At 42.4% G+C, this 25,455-nt stretch overlaps 2 protein-coding genes and 1 non-coding gene across 6 annotated transcripts; 2 read left to right on the top strand and 1 right to left on the bottom strand.

The window, feature by feature from the left end:
- Nucleotides 1–4: 4 nt before the first annotated feature.
- On the top strand, nucleotides 5–77 carry TRNAK-UUU (transfer RNA lysine (anticodon UUU)). Its single transcript has one exon. It is a non-coding gene; the product is annotated as a tRNA-Lys (tRNA).
- On the top strand, nucleotides 5–5,469 carry EEF2KMT (eukaryotic elongation factor 2 lysine methyltransferase). Of its 2 annotated transcripts, none has more exons than XM_055803357.1 (8): nucleotides 5–235; nucleotides 312–374; nucleotides 1,020–1,100; nucleotides 1,286–1,387; nucleotides 1,574–1,707; nucleotides 2,541–2,848; nucleotides 4,106–4,255; nucleotides 5,092–5,469. In XM_055803357.1, exons 1-8 carry the CDS (start codon nucleotides 158–160, stop codon nucleotides 5,160–5,162), a joined length of 987 nt encoding a protein of 328 aa, XP_055659332.1. In that variant the 5' UTR covers nucleotides 5–157; the 3' UTR covers nucleotides 5,163–5,469. The 2 variants fall into 2 exon arrangements, with proteins under 2 accessions (XP_055659332.1, XP_055659331.1); XM_055803356.1 differs by having other exon boundaries at nucleotides 6–235; nucleotides 4,959–5,469.
- A 2,203-nt stretch (nucleotides 5,470–7,672) lies between these two features.
- Nucleotides 7,673–17,922, bottom strand: ALG1 (ALG1 chitobiosyldiphosphodolichol beta-mannosyltransferase). Of its 3 annotated transcripts, none has more exons than XM_055803353.1 (13): nucleotides 17,705–17,922; nucleotides 17,482–17,559; nucleotides 16,871–16,974; nucleotides 16,199–16,347; nucleotides 15,479–15,568; nucleotides 14,741–14,857; nucleotides 13,658–13,779; nucleotides 12,843–12,881; nucleotides 11,640–11,699; nucleotides 10,142–10,252; nucleotides 9,033–9,147; nucleotides 8,204–8,279; nucleotides 7,673–7,902 (listed from the first exon to the last, which is right to left on the bottom strand). In XM_055803353.1, the coding sequence occupies exons 1-13, from the start codon at nucleotides 17,907–17,909 to the stop codon at nucleotides 7,768–7,770; spliced, it is 1,401 nt and encodes a 466-aa protein (XP_055659328.1). In that variant the 5' UTR covers nucleotides 17,910–17,922; the 3' UTR covers nucleotides 7,673–7,767. The 3 variants fall into 3 exon arrangements, with proteins under 3 accessions (XP_055659328.1, XP_055659330.1, XP_013157529.2); XM_055803355.1 differs by having other exon boundaries at nucleotides 14,747–14,857; XM_013302075.3 differs by lacking the exons at nucleotides 17,482–17,559; nucleotides 17,705–17,922 and adding an exon at nucleotides 17,098–17,192.
- Nucleotides 17,923–25,455: the final 7,533 nt, after the last annotated feature.

Below are 25,455 nucleotides of genomic sequence, written 5' to 3'. Positions count from 1 at the left end.
GCGGGCCTGGATAGCTCAGCCGGGAGAGCATCAGACTTTTAATCTGAGGGTCTAGGGTTCGAGCCCCTGTTCAGGCGGGAGGCCCCACTCCCTTTCTTAGCGCCGCCTCTGCCGGGGAGGCGCTCGGGCGAGCCTGGGGTCCCAGGGCCCGCAGGCCATGGCTGGGCCGCGTCTGGGCCCCCGCTTCCAGCGGCCTTTCCTGGCGGCCCGGCAGCTCTGCACCTTCCCCTGGCCGGTACGGCGGGCGCGGGCGGCCGGCCCCGGGCGCGGGTGGTCCCAGGCCTCGGCTTTATTTTTTTATCCTGTTCTAGGAACTTGAGCAGAACCTACGGACCTCGGCGGATTCCTCCCTGCTCCGGGACATCCTGCACGCGGTAAGGTGCGGGAGCTGGGCGGCCCCGCCCCCAAAGCGATCGCGGACGCTGCGCTGGTTTTTGCCCGTAATCACAGAAATAAGCGCCCTGGGCCCGGCAGAGGCGCGGGCTCCTACTCCGGCCAGCGACCTGCGCTCGGCACCGCCGCTGCCGCCCGTGTGCCCGGGCACCGGCACCACCCGGCGCCGACCCAGCCCGCGGGGGTCCCGTCCCGTCCCGTCCCGTTCCCCCCCGGCGCCAGCCCCAGCCCCAGCGATCTCCGTTCCCCCAGCCCGCGGGGTCCCCATCCCCCCGGCACCAGCCTCACACCACTCGGCCATGGCGCCCGGGTGGGCAATCACAAACGAGGCAGCAAACCAAAACAGGAGAGAGAAGAGGAAAGCGAAAGATGGAGGAGAGCACGCAGGACTTTCTTTGCACTCAGTTTTGCTATTTATTTTTTGGCAAACACATTTGCTGCCACGCTAACACACCCATCAGAGATCATCAAATCTCGCTTTCTGCCTCAGCATCGCTTCTTCCAGCTACACCCCAAACCGCAGCTCACTTTGTGACACACAGCACCCATTGAGAGCTCCCCAGCCCCTGCCACCGCTCATAAAATCTTCACCTGGTACCCGGTTTCAATGGCTGTTCTCGTTTTAGACCGTTCTCCACCCTTTGTGTGTGAAATACCCTCCTTCAGCTAAGTACAGAAGATGCTTCCTAACTGAACTCATCAAAAAGGTAGGGCTTACTTTTCATGCTGCTTGTAACTTCCCCCCCACAGTTTTACACTATGTAATAACAAAACATAGCACTCTGTGTAAAGTATTTTGGCCAATGGTATATTAAAATGGGACTGAACCTGTGGACGTTTTCTGATCCATGACAACTTGACACCCAAAACCACCCTGTTCTCTTCCGTGCAGCACGAATCCACGGCAGCTGAGCCCCTGGATGAATTGTACGATACACTAGCAGATGTTTTAAATGAGGAAGAATCTACTCACTGTTACAAAAACTACTTACTGGTAAGAACTAATGCTGCATTGTTATCGATCACTTTTAATCACCTGAACTGAACAGTAATTGGCTTTAAAAAGAACCCCCCAAGAAATCCATAGTGCTTCCTACCTTTTTCCAGGCACTAATACTGATTGTAAACTGTAAAACCTGTTATCTGCTGATCCACCTTTGCCTTCTTGTGTGTCCTCCAGCCCACAGGAGATTGCGTTACCCTTTCTGAGAGTGTGGCAATTATCTCTGGAGGGACCACAGGGCTCATCACGTGGGATGCCGCTCTTTATCTTGCTGAATGGGCAATAGAGAACTCTGCAGTTTTTAGTAACAGGTAACAACAGCAGACTGAAAGATGGGGAAAGATACTCGCATTGTGAGCTATACAGCTGTAATTCAATAATATACAGTATTTACCCCCAAAATAACAGAAATGACTACACCCTTTGGCTACTGGGTAACTGCTGCTCTCATCTGTTCTGCAACAGTCAAACTTTAATCCAGGAGAGTAGTTCTTTTCAGACAGGTTTTAAAAGCAAAACCATCACACCATGCAGTCTGGCCAGCTCTGTAAAGCAGGCTGTTAAACTGCAGCTACCGCACTGCCTAGCCAGGAACTTTAACTAGGGCACTTCACTCCGTGGTGGGATTCATCTCATCTAACTTCAGATGGTCGATGTGCAGGCGTGCGCGTCTGATCGCATTGTCTTGACTTCGTTTATAAGCAGTTGAGAGGAACAAGCACTTCTGAGGAAAGAGTCAGATAAGTTAATATAAAGTATTGACCTCACAAGGAAAGGAACAGTGCTACTAAAGCATCTCTTTCTCTCGACTGACTATGAAAAGAACTGGACAACCCATTCATATGAGATGACCATGCTGCAGAAGTCTAAAAACAGGTGGGACTGGATCTCATCCACACAGTGGAAATGTTTTGTAGCATACACAGAAGCGGTATTTCAAGTAACTAATTTCTATGCTTACGACTGCATCTTCAGCGTTTACCAATTCCCCCAGTTATCTGAGACACAGACTGGATTGCAGGTGATTTACTTAAAAATTAGTGAAAAAAATCTGGAACTGATTTTACCTTTAGAGGTACTTAGAATATTTTGATGTCCTAAAATTTGGAGTCCTAATAAGTAATTTTGCTCCATTACCTTTCAGGACAGTCTTGGAATTAGGAAGTGGGATTGGCTTCACTGGAATTGCCATCTGTAAAACCTGCAATCCCAAGACATACATATTTAGTGACTACCACCACTGTGTTCTCAAACAGCTGACAGAAAATATCCTTTTGAATGGCTTTGTCTTGGAGCCTGAAACTACCCAGCACGTCCAAACACAGACCCGAGGCCAGGAGGCAGAAGCAACAAATTCCCAAAAACCCAAATTAATTGTTGCAGAACTTGACTGGGGCTCAGTTACAGAAAAGCAGCTGTTGGACCTTCAACCCGACGTCATCATTGCAGCAGGTACTTCACGCTTCTGGCTGTGCCTTGCTGCGTGCTATCGTGCGGGAACAAGCAGGTTAGAGAGAGAAACACAAAGATATTTGTGTCCAGGACTGACTTAGCCCTTTCTGGAAGTGTGTGACAGATCTGTTCCCAGCTCCTTTCACCATTTTTTCTTCTTCAGATATTCAGCAGTTGCATACTTAATGCCAAAAAGCAAATTATTTTTCCCTTCTGTATTTTTTTTTTTTAATCTAGAAACAGATGATAAATCTGTCACTCTTAAGAGCCTCATCAATAATAACAACAGGCAATCTTGACATTCTCTTGAGGGATAACATGTTAAAAAAAAGAAAAAACCCCTTTTTTTAACTCTGCTATGTATAAATCTGGAGGGAGTTTATAAAAAAAATAATCTAATAACAGAAAATCTAGCAGTAGTGAAATTTCCTAGCTGTAGCTACAGGATTTTACTCCCTGCAAAGCAAAAACTACCTAAGAATTCAGGTGAAAAAATGACAGAATATAGTGCCTTCGTCATCCAAGGTATCACATGGTGCATTGAACATGTGAATTCTATAAAAGGAAGTGACTTTACATACGTTACCTAATGGCAACTATAGTGTTCAGAGAATGTACAAACCAGCCCAGGCTGGGCTCATGAAGGCAACACAGAACTGAAGGTGATTTATATGTATCTACTACTTGCTGTTACACAGTCACGTGCCTCGACATTTCTGTGTAGTCAACAACCACCTCTTGAACATCAGTCTTGCACATAACACTGACACATTTCAGAGCCACAGTGCTAACTGGTATGGCTGACATTTTGTACCCCTTAGCGATCAGTCTTACCTTTCATCACTCTTTCTGCTCTCAAGGAAGTTATTCAAGATTAAAACTGCTGCAGCTCAGAGTCCTTTGCAATCAGCCTCTAAAATACCAATTTTTAACAATGCAGTTTTGTTCTGCTACAGACAGTCGCAACAGAACACCAACACTCACATGTTTTTGCTGTCTCCCTTAAGATGGGCTGAAATGCAGTATCTGACAATCCGTTCACAAAAGGGAGCACCGATTTTTAGTGATTTAGAGATGAGGACAGCTTGACATAGCATGTAATACAGAGGCATTTTCTAAGATCTCTTGGGGATTTTTAACCCCTGAATACAAAAATCCTGTTCTGCAAGGCGAGTATTTTATATTTTTGTTTTGTAGCTTTCATTCTGCTTTTTCCTCAAGTCTTAATAAATACTGAATGTTTTCCTTCTTGTGCAGATGTGGTATATGATCCAGAGATAATTTTAGCCCTTATTGGTATGCTACAAAAACTCTCCACTTTGAGAGCAGATAGAAAACCTCCCGAGGTCTACGTTGCTTTCACAATTCGTAATCCAGACACGTATCACCTGTTCCAGGCTGAACTTGGTAGGTGCCTTTTTCATGAAGTGTATCGATAATTTTGGCTTCTTTCCCCGTTATTTACCCTGTAGCAGAGACAAACAGGAGCGTTTTTAGGTGAGGGGTATTGTCTGATAGTGAGATTCTTATCTTAGAGCTCGAATTAAGAGCAGTCTGCCTACGAGCAGTAACTTCTCCAGATGGATTTGATCAGGAGATTGGAGCTTAGCTTTTTGCTGTATCCTGTCTGTCACAGCTCACATCTGTTAGTGACAACTTGAGATTAATTGCAAGCATGGTGGCAACAGGAAACTAAAAAAGGGTTAAGCTTAGAGGAGGAAAGCCATCTGTGCTGCACTGTCACACTGATAACAGATAAGATAAAGGTTTTAGGCTGCATCTCAACTTGTTCTTTAAGGGTTAAAAGAACAACTAGAGATTAAATCAAATAGGGAGAGATTTGGGATTTTTCATTCATATACTCTTCAAAAGCCTGTCTTTTGCAGTCTACTAGCTGTACAGCTGGTCTACAGCAATCTGTTAATTCACAAAATTATGCTGTGCATGGCAGAAGCATTACTGTGAATTTTTTAAAATACATACTCATAAGCATTTGCCTGTAGCTTGCTTTAACAGCACACTGAAGAGCTTTTCTTACATGACTTGACATGCAACTTTTGCTCTTCATTTTATTAAACAGAAATATGATTCCCAGTGTTTCTCTTTACAGCTAAAGTTGGCATTGGATGGCAGATTATTCCAGCCCACAGCAACAGTATTTTTCTCTGTGATGTGCAGCCAAACGTAACTATTCTACAGCTATTTATATAGACTTGGAAAATACGACATAACTAAATTTTCAGACCAACAGGAGCCATCCCATCCTTGTAACAAGATTATCTTGAAGTCTGGAAACGTACGTGAGAGGCACTGAGGATGTAACTATGAACAGACTGTTGTCAAAGTGAGTTATGTTTCTTCCTGTAATTGTCAGCATGTGTGCAAGCAAGCTGCCGCCGCTGAAAAGTATCTGTGAACCTTAACACAAGAGAAAAAAACCCAACCCTAATCATACTGCACCTTGATTCTGTAGAAGACAACAGAATTGAACTATTTTTTTAAAATGGTTTGATTTGTAAATAACAGAGGCACATCTGCAGGACCACAGGATGTGTATCTTACACCAACAAGGGAGGAAAACAATGTTTCATAGTAATAAATATTTTTTAATATTAAAACCAGCTTTAATTGTCTACTTTTTTATATTTATCTTTATCTACTCACAGTATGGGTCATCTTAAAAATAAGTAATACCTACAGTGAATGTAGTAGGTGCTGCCCCAAGCTTACATGATGCTGTAAGAAAAGACAGATAGTAAGACTGCTGTAAATCAGGTGCATCTTTACTCTGCAGTGATGACAAAAATCAGAGCTTGATTTACATTTCTCTCACAGAAGGACTGTCACTTTCACAACTAGCTATTGGGAAGCCATCCTCAGAACAGCCAGAAAATAAAAAGAACCCTACTCTGTAGCAATGCTCCACATATACTGCAAGAAGGAAGAATTGAGCTCACCTTCTTTGAAGGTTTCCATAATTCATTAATCACTGTTGGGACAGTATTGGTCCTCAAGCAGAAAATCACATCTGCTCCCCTTTCTCCTCTTTGGACTTTTCTGTACTTTGTTTTAAAAGCTGCTTCAAAGGAAATGGACAAATACTTTAGCCTCCTCCTTCTGTAATCATGGAGGGAAAATGGACAATAGGTAACTTGAAGAATCATCTTATTCCATGACTGCTAGTATGAAGTTGGATATGCAGAAGTAACCTCATCCCAAATTTTAGCTACCTCCCCCTCCAAAAGGAAGAATTCAAAGGTATGACTTACAGACTAAACGCATGCTAGTGACCCAGACAGGTGCCCCTTTATCTCCCCTTACACAAAATTCTTCAAGTCACTCAGAAGTTCTGTACATACGGCTCGTTTTGGATCTACAGTTTTATTATAGGAAGATGAAACCTCTAAAGCTTTCGGTATTACTGTTTAATTAGAGAAGTGCCTAATTTACCTCCATATGCACATCAATAGCTAAAGGGGAATGGCCAAACCACCCAACAGGATTTTGCTTGAAAGCAGCAGAAAGAAAAAATAGAAAAAAACCCCAGAAATCTGCTATAAATTCTTTATGGAGCATTCTTCAATCAATAAACTAATTAAATTGCCAAAATCCTTCAGTAAGCAACTTGGACTCTCTTATTTTCACCTTCTCACCAGTGGGACCAAATCACTGTCTACAATCTTTTTTCACGAGACAGTGGCTACTGTAACCATGGTGCAGAAGAGGAAAGGCAAGGTGAGGAAGTGGCTGCCTAGCTTGACAAAAGTAGATATGATTACTCAGTAAGCACGTTTAAAACTGCTGGTGCAGAACCCACTGTGATCATCTGCCACCACTGAAGGAAGAACTCTGAAAAGCAGTAACCACATAATAAAGCCAAGCAGATTTATTCCTTAGATGACTGACACCTATTTTACAATCAAAAAGGTGATGAAAAACCTCTTGTAAGCAATTAGGTCTGCATATGAACACTGCTATCAACAATAAAAAGATGAATGGTCTACCTGAGGGAGCACTCAAAATGAAGTGCCCTTTTATTAAGTTACACATACTTTAATAATATGTTTTGCTTTCATTTTTTCCTTTTCTATTCATCTGTTCAACAAAGAATGCACTTGATGTTCTTTCTCAGGGCAAATGGGCACATTCACTTCAGTGTACAAGGACAACACTCACTGAAATGTCTGTTTCACTCTGAGCGTTCAGTAAAGCCGTCACATACCATTGGCTGTGCTTTCACATTCTTGCACACACTGTAAAGAGGAAAACGAACTTTGAAATAAAATGGTTCTGTCTCATTGAAATCATACAAAAGGATATTCAGCACTTGTCTAGGGAAGACTAGCCAAGAATATTCTACTGGTTGAAAAAATACCCCCTCCCCCCACTACCCTGAAGTTCCAATAAGACAATTAAAATAAAAGGCATCTGCACTCGCAAGAAAACACACCCAAATCATCTGCTACAGCACTTACTGTACACTAGGTAAAACTGGTAATGGTTTATCTATGTATTCAAACATCTTCACCAAAAAGTGACCTTTAAGCAGCACAGGTAACAGATTTTGCACATAGGAGCTCCTAGAGTAACTAAACCTCCCTCCCACTTTCTGAAGATTCATCCCAAGTGGTAAGGAACAGCAGTCCAGATGGCAAGGCTCAAGCTCTTCAGCACGGGAACCATGTTTTCCCTCAACATTTAGACAGCACGTAAGAAATCACCTCAGCTGCACCTTCAGCACTATACTTACTCACATGAGAAGCTCAAATTTTAAAGAAGTTTGTCCAAACCCTTGTTCCAAGATGAATTAATTAAAAACTGAACTATAGACAATACAAAGTGTTTATTAACAATTTATCAAACCTATACAGCTCCAGGAATGTATTAGCTTTTTTGACACCCTCCCCCCCCACAAACAGTCATTCATTCTGCCCAAGCAAAGGAAGAACAGTCTGGTCCCAGCTCTCATCCCAGCGCAGCTGCTTGGATGCACGGAGGTTTTTTCTGAAGTTGTGAAGTTTGCCTTCCAGTGTAGGAAATTCCAAGAAAAGCATCTGTAAGTCAAAAACGGAAAACCACAGAAAAATACCATCACATTACATCTGAGGCTCATTCTAGATGAGCTAACCCTCAACCACAATGCTGCAGTAAAAGAGCGCTCTTAGGTCTGGCCCTATAAATGGTGACCAATGACAATATTTAACACGTTCTTGCCAGCTTCAGATTCATTCACCAGGCAAAGCAGTTTCTTCTGAGAATGCAAAATGCACAGATAGTCAGATATGGAAGGCGGCTCACATGGTAGCACCTTTGCAGTTATAGCTAGTTGGAAAGAAAAATCAGCCAAGTCTTTACCTTTAGCTGTTCTGCAAGTTCACTCGAGTCCCTGAATATCAGACCATTTTCATTGTGTTTCACAAGTTCATGTAAACTGTGAACAAAAGTCATAGAAGAAAACATGAGGCAAAAAGCAGCAAGTGGAACATACAGATTTTTTAAAAGTCGCAGTCACAGATACCCTAGCACAGTCTCTTCAGATGTGACATTATGATCCTGCACGTTTAGATACAAGCTTCCTACCCAACAAAATGGAATGAAGGTGGCAGTTTTAAACTTCCAGATTTAAAGACTGTTTCTCCCTTCTATGTCAGACTATTTAAATCTGTGATTACAGTACAAAAGGGCCCTCACTCTGTCTTTTTGTCACACATCTGGACATACATTAAAAATCAGGGCAATAATCTAAAATCAACCCACAACGAAAACCTGTTCCAGTTCATAAGATCTTCCCAGAGAATTTCTCTTTCTTTATAAAAGCTGCCGTTTCCCCAAAGGACCATAAATTCTGACTAGGCATAAACTCACCCCTTCACAGAACAGACATATTATGCAAAGGAAGTTTTTTTTTTTTACATTAAGTATACGGAACCAAAGGATTAAAGGCTAGTTATTTCTTAAGGCAAGTGGTTGCATTAAACGCTCCCAACTTCATAGAAGCTACTGTTAATTTTTTGAACTGAAAATAAAACCACCTTGATTTCTAACTTAGCTTATCGAATGAAAAAAATTACAGCATAATACTGGAATCTCATTTGATACATGCAGTAGCTGCTGAACTCTTGCTTCGTAAGAATACTGTTTTATAGGATCCACTTAAACTGTATCAGAATGAGCAAGCTCTTACCATTCAAAATGTATTGCACACACAGGTAAACAACAGCCAAACATATCTACCACCTTCATGGGTAAATCCAAACCACTAGATGATTTATGGAGACACACCCCCAGGTCTGCTGAGCCTGAAAAGCAAACAAACCAGACAGGAGTCTGAATTCTCTGAAAGCAGCTCTTCTAGTCTTACTCCAAACCTTTCTGTTTATGTACTACTTCGGGTGATGCAAGCTAAACATGAGCTACCTTCAACACCACCCAGACTGACTCAATTTCCAACACTCAGGGGGAAAAAAAAGCACACAATGTACTTTGTGACTAAAATCAGTCAGACTTTAGAAACAAACCAGGCAAGTGCATATTAAATTAAAGGGAATTTTAACATTTCACCCATCTTGTAACAGCTTTTCTGCCTCTAAATCTGCTAAAAATGGGTAAGCACAGAGGAAAACCCCATCAGTATTAGACAGGATAAGCTGCACGGCTCACTAGCGACCTCTTCCAGTTGATGTGATTTCAAAATAGAGAAATTACAGTGTGATTTTGTAGACATTATATTCATTAGTTAAGAAGAACCCAATAAACACAGTCTTTTACAGCCATATAAATTGGCAGGCTCTAACCCTGAAGAATGTAGATCAAGCTGAATATGTATTTTACTACTTTATTAAGCTTACTCACACTTCATGCTAATATAATGAAAGCGCTAAGGGAATACTATTCCAAGGACATGTTAATTTAGAATTTCAGCTACTTTTGGTTGCTCAGACAAACACTTTATGATTTCATTTACTGAAGTGACCCTGAAAGTGAACTGGAACGTGCACAGGCATGCTGTATTTCAGCACAGTTAGAAGAAACAAAGACTACAAAGAACAGGCTAAAATGGCCACACTGGCACTCCATCCACTTCTTAGGGTAACACTGGAAAACTGTAGTTGAGACAGATTCAGCAATTTTGCTGGTTAGTGACGATAAATTTCTGGTTTTGACTCGTGCCACCAACTTCATTCGCTTACTGTGTTCTACCAGCATCTGTGCAAAATCTCTATCAGCTCTCTGCGACTGTGCTAAGTTGTTTTTCACACATTCTCAAGCGTTATTTCAAAATCCACTATTTACCAAGCAAGAGAGGGTAGTCCTCAGCTTCAAGCCATGGCGTACAGATCTGGATATGTTTAAAGTGCAGTTTATTTATCAGTCCATTGTAGTAGTCTTTTAGAGGTCCTTTACCTGTTTAAAACAGAAAAAACCCCATTGTTTTTTTATCAAGACGACTGAAAATAGTGTGGTCTGTGCATCCTACTGTATAGCAGACAACCTCCCGTTTTATTGAGTACATCAAAAAGGATACCACACACAATCCCCAGAAAGACATGTAAAAGACTAAGTCCCCTTGAAAACAATGTGAACTTAAGACTTCTCCCGTACTCACTATTTAGAAGAGTCTGCCATCAATATATAATCACAGAATCATTTAGGTTGGAAAAGACCTTTAAGATCACCAAGTCCAACCATTAACCCAGCACTGCCAAGCCCACCGCTAAACTGTGTCCCTGAGCGCCACATCTACATGTCTTTTAAAAACCTCCAGGTTTTTAACTCCACCACCTCCCTGGGCAGCCTGTTCCAGTGCAATCAGGTCCTGCCTAAGTCTCCTTATCTCCAGGCTAAACACCCCCATTTCCCTCAGCCACTCCCCATCAGACTTGTGCTCCAGCCCCTTCCCCAGCTCTGTTGCCCATCTCTGGACACGCTCCAGCACCTCGATGTCCCTCTTGTAGTGAGGGGCCCAAAACTGTGCACAGGATTCAGGCTGCGGCCTCAACAGGGCGGAGCACAGGGGGACAATCACTGCGCTGGTCCTGCTGGCCAGACTGTTTTGGATGCAAGCCAGGATGCTGCTGGCTGCCTTGGCCACCTGAACACTCTGCTGGCTGATATTCAGCCGGCTGCTGACCAGCACCCCCAGGCCCTTTCCCACAACGTTACCCCAAGCTGCAGAGTTATGTGGGGTTGTTGTGTCTCCAGTGCAGGACCCGGCACTGAGCCTTGTGGACCCTCACACACTTGGCCTCAGCCCATGGATATCCCCTAGCCTTGACCTGCATTTTGCCTACAGCCTTAAGATAACCAAGTAAGTAATAACAAATTTCATCAGCATAACTGGCCCTTCGAAATCACACTAAGTTTTACTTGGCTGTGAATGAGAAGGTTAATCAAACAGCGTTCATTCTGTCTATACAGCTTTTTGGCAAAATCTCATTTGATGTTTCTCTTTTCGAGCATTAAATAGAAATCTTTCTGCCTAACACTTCAAACATCAGATTTTACAGTTCTTTTGCAGCAGTATCCCTATGTTGACTTAATTTTATTTGAACATGGAATAATGCGCAGCTGTACTAGATAGGGAGGCAGACAGCTTCTCTTCTTTAAAGATGTTCCATGATTATGTGGCTGTAACAGTCCAACTATAAATCACTACTCTTTAAATCAGACATAAAAGACAACAGTCCCTCCTCTCTCCAACATCAACAGAAGAGTCAGCATAGAACATAAGAAGAAAGATTATTTCTTCTGTATTAGCACTGAAAGAATTGTAACACAAATAAACTACTACCTGTTATCACACATACTAAAGACGGAAGCTTGACTCCCTCGTTGATATACTGCTCATAATCTGGAAAAGATAAAAGAAACTGTTTATAGTCAAAAACCCATGGATGCTTGGTTTAAAAATGGTCAGAGCATATTAATTGTTTAACTTTCTACTTCAAGTAATTTCTTTACAAGCATATACCTAGTAAAACAGCAGTAAATTTAGCCATATTAAAACTGAAGAGCTTCAAGTGAAATCAACTATAGATTGTTTAAAATGCACTATTCATAAAGCATTGTTCCACTACAAGGTATCAGCTGTTTCAATGTATTATCAATTAGAAAATGCAGCTGCAAAGTCTACAGAATAAACCAATGTGTATTCCCTTCTCTCCTTTTGACAGATTCCTATTGAAAGTACACAAAAAATCTTAGGAAACAAAACTGCTATTTACAAGCTAGTAAGAAGCAGAATGGCAGACTGCAGCCTGTACTGGGCCCTGGTGAGGCCGCACCTCAAACCCTGTGTGAAGTTTTGGGCCTCTTGCTACAAGAGGGACATTAAGATGCCAGAGCGTGTCCAGAGACGGGCAACGGAGCCGGGGAAGGGGCTGGAGTGCCAGTCTGATGAGGAGCAGCTGAGGGAACTGGGGGGGTTCAGCCTGGAGAAAAGGACGCTCAGGGGGGACCTGATTGCTCTTTACAGCTGCCTGAAAGGAGGCTGTAGGCAAGTGCATGTTGGTCTCCTCTCCCAGATAACAAGCAACAGGATGAGAGGAAATGGCCTCAAGTTGCACCAGGGAAGGTTTAGATTGGGTATTAGGAAACATTTGTTCACAGAAAGGGTGGTCAAGCACTGAACAGGCTGCCCAGGGAGGTGGTGGAGTCACCATCCCTGGAGGTTTTTAAAAGACGTGTAGATGTGGTGCTCAGGGACACGGTTTAGTGGTGGGCTTGGCAGTGCTAGGTTAATGGTTGGACTTGGTCATCTTAAAGGTTTTTCCAGCCTAAACGATTCTACAAGAATTCTCCCTGACAACTACTCTAATTAAATCCAGATGTTGCATTTCTGTATTTCAACTACTACTCTTAACCACTGCTAATTAAAATACATCTGCATTGTCACTTGAGTATGGAAGCATTGTTCTTTAGCAAAACCCTTCACAACCGTCCGGAATACAAGCACTCCTCTTTGAATAGGTAAGATTAATTCCTTCATACCTACCTTCTAAGGCTTTTAAAAGGACTGAAAAGTCTTCATCCTCTGAAAGAGAAGCCTTTATTAGTAATAGTCATATTTCTCTCATTTACAATTATTGTCTTTAAATAACAACCATCAAGATTTTCCACACCTTTACGTAAGAATGGACCATGCTTTTCCTATTAAAAATCTGTTGTAACTATTTTCATAAATAAAAGTCTGTATTTGCTCCCCTTACTGGCAACGCGGCAGACAAGCCACAAATACGGCACATCCTCAAAGCTACCAAGTTGGAATTTTCTACTTGCTAAAGCTAGAAAATTAGGAGTAGAAATTGCCCTGTTAATTCAAAGGTATAAACAATTCTGCCCATGGTTACTAGCGATGGATATGTTTCCACTCTGCTCCCCTTTTTCATGCAGAGTAAAAAAAAAAAAAAAAAAAAGGGCAAAAAGCAAGACAATTATGTAATACCACCATCAGAAATAAGAGTACATATTTTAGTTTCTTTATCTGTTCTACACCACCATGCAAGATAGTATGCCTAGAATGAAAGTTAAAAAAAGAAGTAGGAAATGTCTTTTAACCATTCTTGAAGCCGAGCCTCTAGACTGTAGCTCTAGAATTAAAATACAACTTTAAACAAATCACTGATTTTTAGCCACCAAGGTGTATCATATACAACATGTCTTCAAATTCTTCCAGCCAAATGAAGGAAAAACCTAACTTTGCCACTGATGATGTCAACGTGCCTCTATAGCGTGTCAAGCGTGAGGAAGTGAAGCAGCCCTAGTTTTACCTTTTGTTAAACAGTGGAATAAAACTATGTGTTTCCAAACCTGTCCAGCTTGTGCTGCTGATTAGAAGAGCTGGCCGTCCTCTGGTTTTCATCACATGTCCATTTCCTTCATCCATTTCTGTAAAGGCAGATCTCTCAGCACTCAAACTGACAGACTCTGTACTACAGAAACAGAATTTTCTGAGTATGGACTACACAAACACCGCCAACAAACGCAGAAGGAAAGACTATGCTTAACTTGCATGAATTTCCAAACAGTCTGTTTCGGATTTGCTGCTCAGCTTCTCTAGAAACACAGTCATCACAGTACTGAGCTGCAGAGAGGTACCTGATCACAAAGGGGACCGTTTTTTCATCTTTTCTATTGCTGCCAAGAGCCTAGTGACACTACGGCTATAGGCACGACTCCATCTTCTAACGAAGTGTTTTCCTTAACAAGCTGAGGAAACAGTCAGCCTCTCTCTCCAGCTCTGTCTCAAACAATCACAAGTTAAGTAAAACCATGGATGTAACAAATCATAGAGCACTGAGGCCAACATTACAGTTACTCAATTAAACTCAGAACCTATACATTCTGTGATGGACATTTCCAAAAAGAAAGCACTATACGCTACAGCTTTCACTTCTTTTTCAAACATTAGTTTGGTAAAGTAACTCCATGTTAAATGTCTCTAGGAGACATCCGGCACATAGCCAGAGAGTTCAACACTTAGACCAAGAGCCTGGGGGCTCTCTAAAGTGAAAGGGAGGGATGCTATGAACAAAGCACACAATCAGTGTCATCTAGTTTAATGGGAACTAGACAACTGCTGAGTTCCACCCTAGAGATATTTGATTACAGATTGCCTCAGTACTCATGCCAACTTCTTTAAAAATAAAACACTATTATTTCACACACCAAGCACTGTGGTATCACAGTTCAATGATTTCACTTATTCTGGCCTCTCCTAGTGACAATTACACTAACTTGCAAGGCATCAGCTGCTGGCTAAGAGCACACAGAGAGCACTCTGCCTGCTGACATGTTCAGTAACTTGTGACCTCACACAAAAGTATTTTTGGTATCTAAGTGCAATAACTTTACGTCATTTGGTTAAGGACTGTAACAGCATGCCTTACTTACACACACCGTGGTTTAAAAGGCTCATAGTCTTTGGCAAGTTTCATGTACAAATGATGCTGAATTTCTAATGGTGTTTCCTTAAAGTAAGAAGCTGGCTTGTCATAGAGCGTTACTGCCCTGTAATGAAATAAATTCACATGTTAAATAAAAAAACAGATGTCACAAAACATACATGCTACAGTGGCAGGCTACAGCAATGTTAGGTAAATCAATACAGCAAAGTAATTAATTTTTTGACTCTTACAAGTTTCTGTATTCCTGAAGTTAGCTGGAACACACCAAGGTGGACACATTAATCCTGTAACAAAGGATTGTGTGCATATTGTGTGCATATTCAAGGGGTGTAATGCAGACATCATTGTCCTGATTTTTAATCTTACTTCATAACTGTTCTTGAGCAACTTTGATCCTAAAGACCTCTGACTGCAAAAGAAAAATGTGCGAGACAGACTAACTATTAAAAACCGCAGTGATGTCTGCCTCATTCTGATTCCGTAGGCAGCTTGGCAGCAAACCTCTTTAACATCTGGACTGCCACCTTCTAGTCAAATTGTAATGAAGGCTCCTGAATGTCCACACTCCACTAGCTCGTTACAAAACTGAGCTAACATGCTTCAGGGGTGATGGATGGGCTCAGGAAACCTGTTTTTTCTTAAGATTCCCCTGAATCCAAAATCATTAGGGATACATTCCTTTGACTTCACATAAGCACACACTAGTTAGAGGTATGAGACTTACTTTATATTGCAATTCACCCACAGATCTTCTTTCATTGCATTAGTGACACACAAGTTATAGTCAGACAAACGCCCAAAGAGCTTTTCATACCTGACAAAAATTAAATCTTAGTTAGAAACCACAGGAAGGCAATCGCATTAGCCAAATAATAACCACCCATGAGTGCCCATGCTAATTAAAAGCCAAACAAAACCAAAAGAAACCCAACTGCCCCCAGTAACTAAAATTTAATTACCAATTATTGACTCGCTCCTTATACCGAAGCAGCATCAGTTTGAGAGGGGATACAGTATGACTCCCTTATCCTCTAAGCCCTAAGAACACTGCACTGAAAAGCCTTTAAAGCCTTTATCTGCATGCAACCAATTTGATTCAGCAAGAAACAGAGCTTTAAAGATGAGATGGAGTATAAGGCAACATTAGAGATTAACACACACTCAGTATATAAAGAAATTCTAATAACAAGATCAAAGCTTGCACATGCACGTAAAAGCAACCTGCCTTCAAAAGCAACCCGATTCATCAAATTGCCTTCCTACATGTTTAACAAAGGTGTTTTAGACCATGCTTTCTGAAATAGAAAGCAATTTAACATAGCAAAATCCAGAAACCCTTCACAGAAACAGCCCTTCACTAATTATATTCCCCCCATTGGTTTCCATTCTTCTGAATTCTGCAAAGGCATATAATTTATAGAGGAGAAGAAATTACTGTACAAACCATTTTGCAATTTGTACTAATGGGTGATTCCTTCCATGACTCAGGCTCATTATAGTATATCCATAGTTGTGCCAATCAATTATCAGTTTGCTTCTCCAGAAAAGGCATGCTACCCAGGCAACAGCTATAGCAGGTAAGCCTGGAGGATTCTGTTTAATAAAATATGTAAAATGTAAAATTTAATAATAGCATGTAAAAATAGCATAAGACTGTGGTCAAGTGACAAACACTAAGCAACTACCAGAAAAATAAAATTAAATCATCAAAATCACATCACTTTAAAGGGTATTAATGAACAGAGACAACTTTGTATTCACCAAATATAGAACTGCCAGTTTCTCCCATGAAGATTGGTAGGCACTTCAAATTTTATCATTGGATCAGGATCAAAATTCCCCTCCAAAACACATACAAACATTTCTATTAAGATTTATTCTTTCTACTATCCATGCCAATGAAGTTTGGAAGCTCAACAATTAACAGGAAGAACAGTTGTTGGAGTTGTTAACTAAGTATCAAAGTTTAGAGCCAAAAATGTAGTTTGATACAGGTTTACACCATTGATTGGGCCAGTTTCAGCTCTCGAATAGAACAATGGCTAAGACCACTAAAAATGTCCTGTAACACAGTACTATTTATTTATATTAGAATTAGTGCCAACACAAAACATACCTGAAGAAGAATATAGGCCGGCCGATCTATCGTTAGCATCGTGTACAGTAGCTGCGCTGCCTGCACAATGACCTTTATGCCATACTGGAAAAGCTTCGGACCAACTGCAAAAGGACAGAAAAAGGTGGTAAGAACATTACAGCTCTCCAGGCAGGAATGAGCACATCAGAGAGAGGTTTAAAATAAGGGTATGTGACAGTGGAAACGGGTTCGGACAAAAAACTCACAGATCCTATAAATGACTGTTCTGTATAGGCAGTTAAGGTATGTATGGATAAAGAAACACATGAGGTAAAACAACAAAGAGAAAAAGGGAAAATAAAAAGGGAAAATAAACAAAGAGAAAAAGGGAAAATAAAAAAAAACGAGAAAAGGAGAAAAAAGAAAAAAAAGAAAGCAAAGAAGCGAAACAGAAAAAAGAAAAAGAGGAAAAAAAAATAATACGAAAAAGAGAACGAGCGATGTTTCCCTGTGCGTGTGACTGCCGCGACGCGCCCCAGGCCCGCCGGGGCTCAGCACGGACGGGCTCCCCCGGCCCCCCGCGCGGTTCGACGCGCCCCTGCAGCTCCCGGCCCCGCCGCCTGCCCGCACCCCGGGCCGGGGGCACCCACCTCGCAGCCCCCGCAGCTCCCGCACGGGCACCAGCCGGATCCTGTCGCTGCGCAGCACGTCGCCGTGCGGCACGCTCTCTGCCGGGGGAGAGGCCGGTCAGAGCCGCGGCCCCGCGCACCGCCCGCCGCGGCCGCCTCAGCCGGGCTCAGCCCGGGCCCGCGGCCGCCGGCCCCTGAGGGGATGGGGGGGAGGGGGGGCAGGCCGCGGCCCGCCCGCACTCACGGAGGTAGCCCAGCAGCGAAACGTCGCGTCCGTGCCGGGCCAGCGACAGCGCGTGGTACTGCATCCGCGGGCTGCGGCCCAGGTCGCCCAGCACCGCCACGCACACCCACCCCGCCACCGCCACCGCCCGCCGCCGCCACAGCAGCACCGCCACCAGCGCCGCCAGCCCTACGGCCAGCCCGAGCGCCACGCCGCCCACCGCCATCTTGGCGTGCCGGTGGCTGGAAGGGCGGGCGGCGGCGCCACCTGGTGGCGCAGCGCTCTGAGGGGACCGGCCCCAGCGGCGGCGCAGCGGGCGGCTGCCGCGTTACACCTCGGTTTTAAAAGAAAAAAAATGGTTGTGGAGGGGAATAGCGGTTACTAGAGGCGGCTCCAAAACTCTATGGTTTAAAATGAGTTTACGGTACGATGCAAAATGACTTTTCTTTCTGCGGGATACTTGAAAGGAGCCCCGGAAGAGCGGCCCTCACAACGTGAGTCACTGGCTCAGCGCGCCCCCGAGGTAAAGGCTTGGTGAAGGAATTGTCTTCTCTGACTGAAAAAAGTGGCACGTTCTCTAGTGCAGAATGGCCCTAAGTGCTTCGAAGGTAGAAAATAACTGGTACCTGCGGTGCTGAAAAATAGTTCTTGTTCAAGCTCAAGGTGTTTGTATTGCAGTGTTCTGCCGTTATGTTTTTGACCTCTGAAACAACAAAACTGCTAAAAGTAACGAGAACAGTTTACTTGAGAGCGAGGGCAACATCTGGCATGTGTCCTGAGTGAGCTTAGGCAGTAAGGGCTCTTCGGAGATAAAAATCTGCTGCTGATTGCTTGGATGGACTGGAGAAAGGCTCTGAGGGCAGATCAAAGGGCTATTTTATAGCATTTCTGTCAAATCTGACTGAAAATTGTGATTCAAAGGGTGCCTTTATATCTCCACTAGAAGAAGAGCAATCATTAGTGGTTTTCATATCCAAAATCCTTCACAAATACCACACCATCTTCAGCACAAAGAATGTGGCTGGCTATATAGATGGCAAGTTTCCTCACCTGAAGTCTGTTTCATTAGCTGTGAGCTAAGGCCATCTCCTCTGCTTCAAGGAAGCCGAAACCTCTGAGACAGAGAGGTATTAATGGGAGTTTTGACTGGGAACGAAAGTGCCCTCAGCACTGTGGAGCAATAATCCATTTCCCCTTATTTCTTCTTCTTGTGCTCCAGATAAAAATTTTGAACACACCTCTGGACTAGCAGACCAAAAGCAGCTGTGGAGGAGAGGGAAGGGAAGGGAAGGGAAAAGTTGTTTGCAGGAAAAATAATTTATGTATTTGAAGGAAGGCATATCTTTTAGAAAGCTTTGTTCCAGTTACTGCTGAACAACTGTGCACAAATTATTCAATAATATAAATCAAGACAGTTGTTTCCAAGGTAATCCTAACTTCCCTTTCTTACATGTAGGAGTAGTTTGCTTGTCTCCCTACGAATGTTTGCAGAAAGAAAGCACCACAAATGCTTGCATGAATAAGAGAAGTTATCCTGAAATATTCCCCAAGATTTTGGGGAATGATAAAATAAAATGATCAGCGATGGATCATTTTATTAAATGACAGTTTGGAGCCAGTTCTCACAGCATGAATGCAGAATGAGAACTCCAATCTGTACCTGTACCAAGCTAGTAACTATAATCAAGCCTGAAACAGGTTTGGAAAAAATACTCTGTAAAACAAAGGGAGCAGCAAGAGCCAGCTGTGTACTAAGAGAAGACAAGCCACGGCACGGGCCAGGCAGCAATGTCACCAGCAGGGCACAGTCCCACAGCAACCCCAGCAGGTGGTGACAGCAGCAGGTCCCATGGCCAGTCCATCGATTATCAGGCAAAAGCAAGGTAACAAGGCGAAGGTCAAGCTACTAAATTGAAACAGTTCAGGAACAGGACTAGCAAGAGGTACATTTGCAACATAGCTCAGGGAAGAATTATAGGCCAGGCCTGAGCTTAAATGAGGCTTCCAGGCCCATGGCAGAGGGTGTGGATGGAGGCCCAAGGTGAGTTTGGTCAGGGCCATTAGTGCCTGCTGCTGTACTCAGGGCCCTGTTGTAACTAGCACTTGGAAACACCACATCCATTTGCAGGTGGTGTGTGAGCAAAGGTGGTTAAATTTCATGTTCATCAGCCATATTCTCATATGTATCAATATAGGTAAAAAAAAAAAAATGCTCCTGAAAGACATGATAGATACAGTATTTATAAAATAAAACACTTGAACAAATGCTACATGTTATCTAAGGCAAGCTATTTAAAGTAGTCAGAGGGCTAATGTTTATTATCCATAAAATGAGTTAAATATCTTCCTCCCCAAGTTATGCTGCAGGTTGCCTAGCACTTGGAAATTCAGGAATCTTAAAATTTGTGCATTTTTTTCTCAGGTATAAACTCCAGTATTAATCTACCTGCCTGTCTGATCTTTGGAACTGTGGAAGTCCTGCACATACAGATATCAACTAAAGCTATTCATATGAAGATACAAATTTGTATCATGACATAAAATGTTTTCCATTATAAAAAGGACGGGTTTTTTGCCTTCAGTGGCTATCATAGTAAAGACTGGTAATATCCCCATTAGGTAAAAAAATAGGATTACACTTATTTCAGCAGCTGGGTATGGTAGAGCACATAGAGTATTTTATCCAAGCTCAAATGCTGAACCCAATGTCCCGCACAGACTGTGGAGCAGAGGTGGCTACAGAGTCCTACCGAAGTTCTAACTTGCAGTTCAGTTTTACCATTTGATCTTCCTGACTACTGTAGGCTTCCAAATGCACATGGTTTTAAAATCAGTACAGATCATCACCTATCCAAATCTTGTAACCTCGTTCCGTAACCAGGACAGTTGACAGTTGCAGACTATTGACAGGGAAAGCCACTTGCACAGAGAGGTGACTGGTCCTTGAGCAATACCAGCGCTCATTGCATAGTGAAATAGGATTAGACCTTTTAAATCACAATCTTGTCTTGCAAATCAAAAAGGAGCTCCACCTTGGGAGCTAGTTTTTAATTGTAGCAATACTGGACGGTCATTCACAATGTGGGTTTTCCCAGTAAGTTTTAGAGTATCCCAGAGAATCAGATGATTGCAGTGCAGCCCCATTACTATTGAATGTGTATGTTTTTCTTTAGCTAGATTCTACTAAATTCTAAAGAGACCTTCAGCTTCCCTGAATCTGAATTAATATCCTGGATATTTCTGTGATATCTCTCTGTTTGCTGCCTCAGGTCTTGATCCTACCAGGTACTAAATGGCTTCAACATCTGCATTCCACTGGGTACTAAATACATGTGTGTAATAAAGAATTTTCAGCTGTTTTCACTTTGCTGAACCCTGTTTTCTGGTGGAAATGGAGATGCCAAGAGCAAATAGAAGCCTCCTGACAGAAACATTTGCCACATTTTCTTGCCAAGGCTCTGTGGAAGTAATTGAACCCCATCGTGAAAAATCATTAAGTTAGAGCCTTGTACAAGAGTTTAAAACTAGGTTAGATGTCCTGACTAGGAATCAAATGTGTCACACAATGGAGAGAACAAATGGTCTTTCTTCACTACAAATAGGAATAAAGACACAGATAAAGGGTGCTCTTCTGCAGACCCTAATGGCCATCCAGTCTGAATGCTATGTTGATATCGTGGTTATGTTTCTTTTGTCCCTATGACAAAAACAGATGTTAGCTGTTATATTTCCATTGTAATTCTCCATATTGCCTACCAGCAAGTATGTGGTGACAATGAAACCATTGTTCCCTCTTAAAGAATATTGCTAATTACAACTGTGGGCAGTCTGTTTCAACAAGATAATAAAGCCTGGAATATTTGCTCAAAGAGCCTGTTCAGAATGCATCTTTTTCTGTGAAAGCAGTCAAGGTCACTTTGAGAAAAGCCTCGCTATCCCATGTCCCTCCCCTACTTTTACATGTAAACCCCTGGCATTGCAGTCACACATCTGTACCAACCTAGGAGATCTTTCGGGAATCTCACATTTCATTCTTGCCTAACTTGCCTGAGAGCTCCTTGCTGTGTATCACTTCAGTGTGAAACGCAAATTGCTTTTCATATTTACGTCCCTGAATAAAGTATAAATACCACGTCCTGTGATGAATGACTGACTGATTCCTGCAGGCTGTCAGGCATAACACCACAAATTCTGTATAGCTGTATTTTCTGGCAGGTTATCAAACTACTTAAAATTACTTACAAGTGTATTAGCTTTATAGGCACAGAGACTTGAGTTTATGAAGGTAGAGTTGCAATACATGTTCTTTTGGCCTATCTAATCTTCAGAGCACTTTGTCAGAGAATGATAAATATGGTGTAGTCATCACGTATCTGAGGTTCTGAAAATAGGAACAGAGATTAAGACATTTATGAGAAGTGCATTCTGAGAGAGAGCTGATTTCTGCTTGTAAAATTTTGCATGTTTATTGCATAGCAATTATATTTTAAAAAGGCTTTTTCCCTCTTCCTGTGATATTTCAGAAACTATGGAAATGCTGTTAGCAGTTTATTCTAGAAATGGTCTGCTTAAGCTCAGTGAGTCAAAAATCTAGACCCAGCACCAGTTTCTTAAGACTGTTTGGCTTAAATTTGCTCTCAGGAGCAGTGCTGAGTTAGCAGATTTTTGTTCCAAGTCACTTTTGGTTTTAATTCCTTTGTCATCCATACTAATATCTCAGGATGTTTGCCAAAACAGAATAACCAGTTAGTCACTATGTTATTTGTTGGGTTATGCCGCAGACCACTTATAAAATGAAAGCTGCTACAAAGCTTTTGAGTCACGTCTGTTCCTGTGAACATCACCTAACTTGTTCTCCCTGACAGATACACACTACATACACGTGTAAGCACTTAGGATCCATCTCCAGTCAGACTGCTGCAAGTGCAGTTAAAGTAGAGACAGAAGCCTAAATCCTTCAGACTAGTGGAACTTCACTAATCCCAGAAGTCACCAACTCAAATGTCTCAAACTAACCTCACAAAAACCTGCTGCTACCTTGGCTACTTTTATTGCCACATAATACATGTAGCACAAACTTCTTTAAAATTGCATTGTGGACTTTGTTTGTTTGCACTGAAAAAATTAACACAGAATACCTTGGTAATACTTTTTGCACCAATCACACCTGCACCGTGGGAGTACGGATTAACCGTGGTCATAAACCCAACATGACTTCAAAGGGTTCAGACTACTGAAGCTGTGCTATATTGTCATATGGTAAATTATTGCCATTTTTAACAGCAAAGTTATTTGCTTCTTGTGTTTATTCTCCTGTTTGCTCAATTTCTACAGTAAAACCCCTGCTACAGTAGAGATGAAAGGATTTGGTCACAGAATAAGCTCAATTTGGAAGCAATTCTAGAGGTAGCCTGACACGCTACCACAGGTAGCCTTGTGCTGAGCCCACAGTCTGTTTTGATGCTGCTGAGAATCTCCTGTGCTTTGCTTGCTGCACTGAAGATGAGAAGACTATGGTGTTTCAAAGGTAGGACTTCCTGGCCCCAAGCTAAACGTTTCTCTAAAGACCACTGTGCTCTAAATTATGAAATTAATTTTATTCTGTTTAGTATGTGCTGTGATGTGAACTGTATGCCTGCCTAACCTCACCTAATGTGAGCTGTTATCCCGTTTATGCTAAGACCACAGCTAGCACTAGATAGAGCCATAGCATGTAATTTTTTCACCAAGCGTTCCAACTTCAACCTTCCTTCCTGAAGGGAAAATGGCGTGGAAAGATCCTTTAAAAAATGCTCCTTTCTCCACCCATAGCACTCTCTGCCACTCCAGACTCTGTACCCTTCTTTCAGTTGCTGCCTTTTCATCTCACCAACTCCTTTTTATCTGCTTTAGTCATTTTCTTCCCACCCAAAAAATCCCTAAGGAAAGTGTGAAGGTAAAAAGAAGTCACCTAGTTAAAGGAAATTTTTACACAACTTCCCAAAGACAGTTTCTCCTGACCGATTAAGTGTTGGCTTAGACATATTTTCAGACAGGTACAGGTATTTATTATAGAAATAAATTTTTTACTTCCACTCAGTTCTACAGATACAAGCATAGAAGAGGAAGAAGGGGGATAAGTGAATCAGAAAGAGAAGAACCAGTATATATGGCTTGTAAGATTCTCGGTAAGTTCCCATAAGAAAATTCAAATTAGCAATTATTAGACATACTTTTGCACAACTGAAAAATTTCAAATTACAGGAAAAGGGTCAAATACTTTTTAATTGTGTTCATGCCCTATTTTTCAGGGCTGGGCTGAGCTTCAGGTTCAAGGCAGAGGCGGAACTGATGTTAGATCTACACATCAGCATGCACGTTCCTTTCATGATATTCACTGTGATAACAGGGGGGAAAAAAAAAAAAGGCAAGCTTGGCTGACCTCCACTGTGTGGGGAGAAAACAGAGGTATTCTGTTTAGAACCTGGCTTAGACTAAAACCTAATTTAGGTTTGGAGCTGCGGCTTTGTACCAAAGCCCAGGACAGCTTAGCTTCTGAGATTCATTTGGTCCAGTGCGGTCATAAGGTGGTTTGCCAGCACCTGCACATACATATACTATAGAACCTTTATTTTGGGGAAGTAGGTGTGTTTGTGACATGCTTGAAATTGAGACGTTATCTTTCACAACAGGTAATCATCTCTATTAATGAGGAAATCTTGTGTCACTGCAAACAAACACTGAAATTCTGACAACACCCACCCTTCCCTCTTCAAAATGTAGAAAAACAAGTTACTTATACTTCATGTGGTACTTAACGTTACTGCAGTGGGAGGGGCTGCTTTAACGAGGACAGTAAATTGCAAAGTAAATGCACTGTATGGAGAGGAAAGACTAATCAGTGTTCATATACTGGTTTGGTTTGTTTTTTTCATTCCAGTTTGCATAAGGTTTCTGTTCTCCATGGATTACCAGAGGCAGCTTTTAGCCTGTGGATTCTATACCCCACATTGTGACCCTGGCCTCTCTTATAAGCTGCGGAAAAGACAGGGTGAGTTTGGGAATTGGGTGGAAGCCTTCTAACAAAACCCTTAGTACAGGATGTTCCCCACAAAAAGTTTAAGATGTTTGAGTGAAAGACAAAGCCTGATCCTGAATGAATACCCAGAGTACGCTACTCGCTGCTTTAGGAAGAGCTGAGTTTAGGCCATTAAACCCATGTTAGTCCAGCCTGGAGTTTCAGCCAGACAGCCCTGTTTCCAGCTTGAAACACAAGCAGAACAAAAGCAGAGCACACCAGGCAAATGTAATGAACCTTCACAGTGAGAATGGGGCCTACCCAGTGCTTCCTCCTTGAATTCCCCTCTCCCTCACTCACCGAGGTGCTCAAGGAGGCTGTGTGTGCAATTCAGTTCAGCAGTAGGCTTGATTTTTTTGCAATAAAAATATAAACCTTATCTATCAAGCTACATTTGTGCACAGGGAAAGAAAGGAAAGAGCTTGACTGCACCCCGCATCCTAAGATGACAGGAGCATCTGCTGCCAGACGGCTGTAGGAGGCCTGCCCTCTGCATGCACAGATGTCAGGGTCCCTGCCCCAGCCGTGCCTCCAGGCGTGATTTGAAGGCTTGGATTTGAAACCTGGGAGCAGGCTGCATGCCTAAAAGATGTATTTTATTCCCAATATAAATATTTTGAAATGTCATTTCCGACATAATGACAGACGGGCAGTATTTCCCTCCATGATGGGTATGGCTCCGAACAGAGCAATGAAATGCTGCAACAGTGCCCTG

The sequence above is a fragment of the Falco peregrinus genome, chromosome 5 (assembly GCF_023634155.1).
Source record: "Falco peregrinus isolate bFalPer1 chromosome 5, bFalPer1.pri, whole genome shotgun sequence".
Lineage (NCBI taxonomy): Eukaryota > Metazoa > Chordata > Aves > Falconiformes > Falconidae > Falco > Falco peregrinus.
This window is presented reverse-complemented; position numbering and strand designations above follow the sequence as displayed.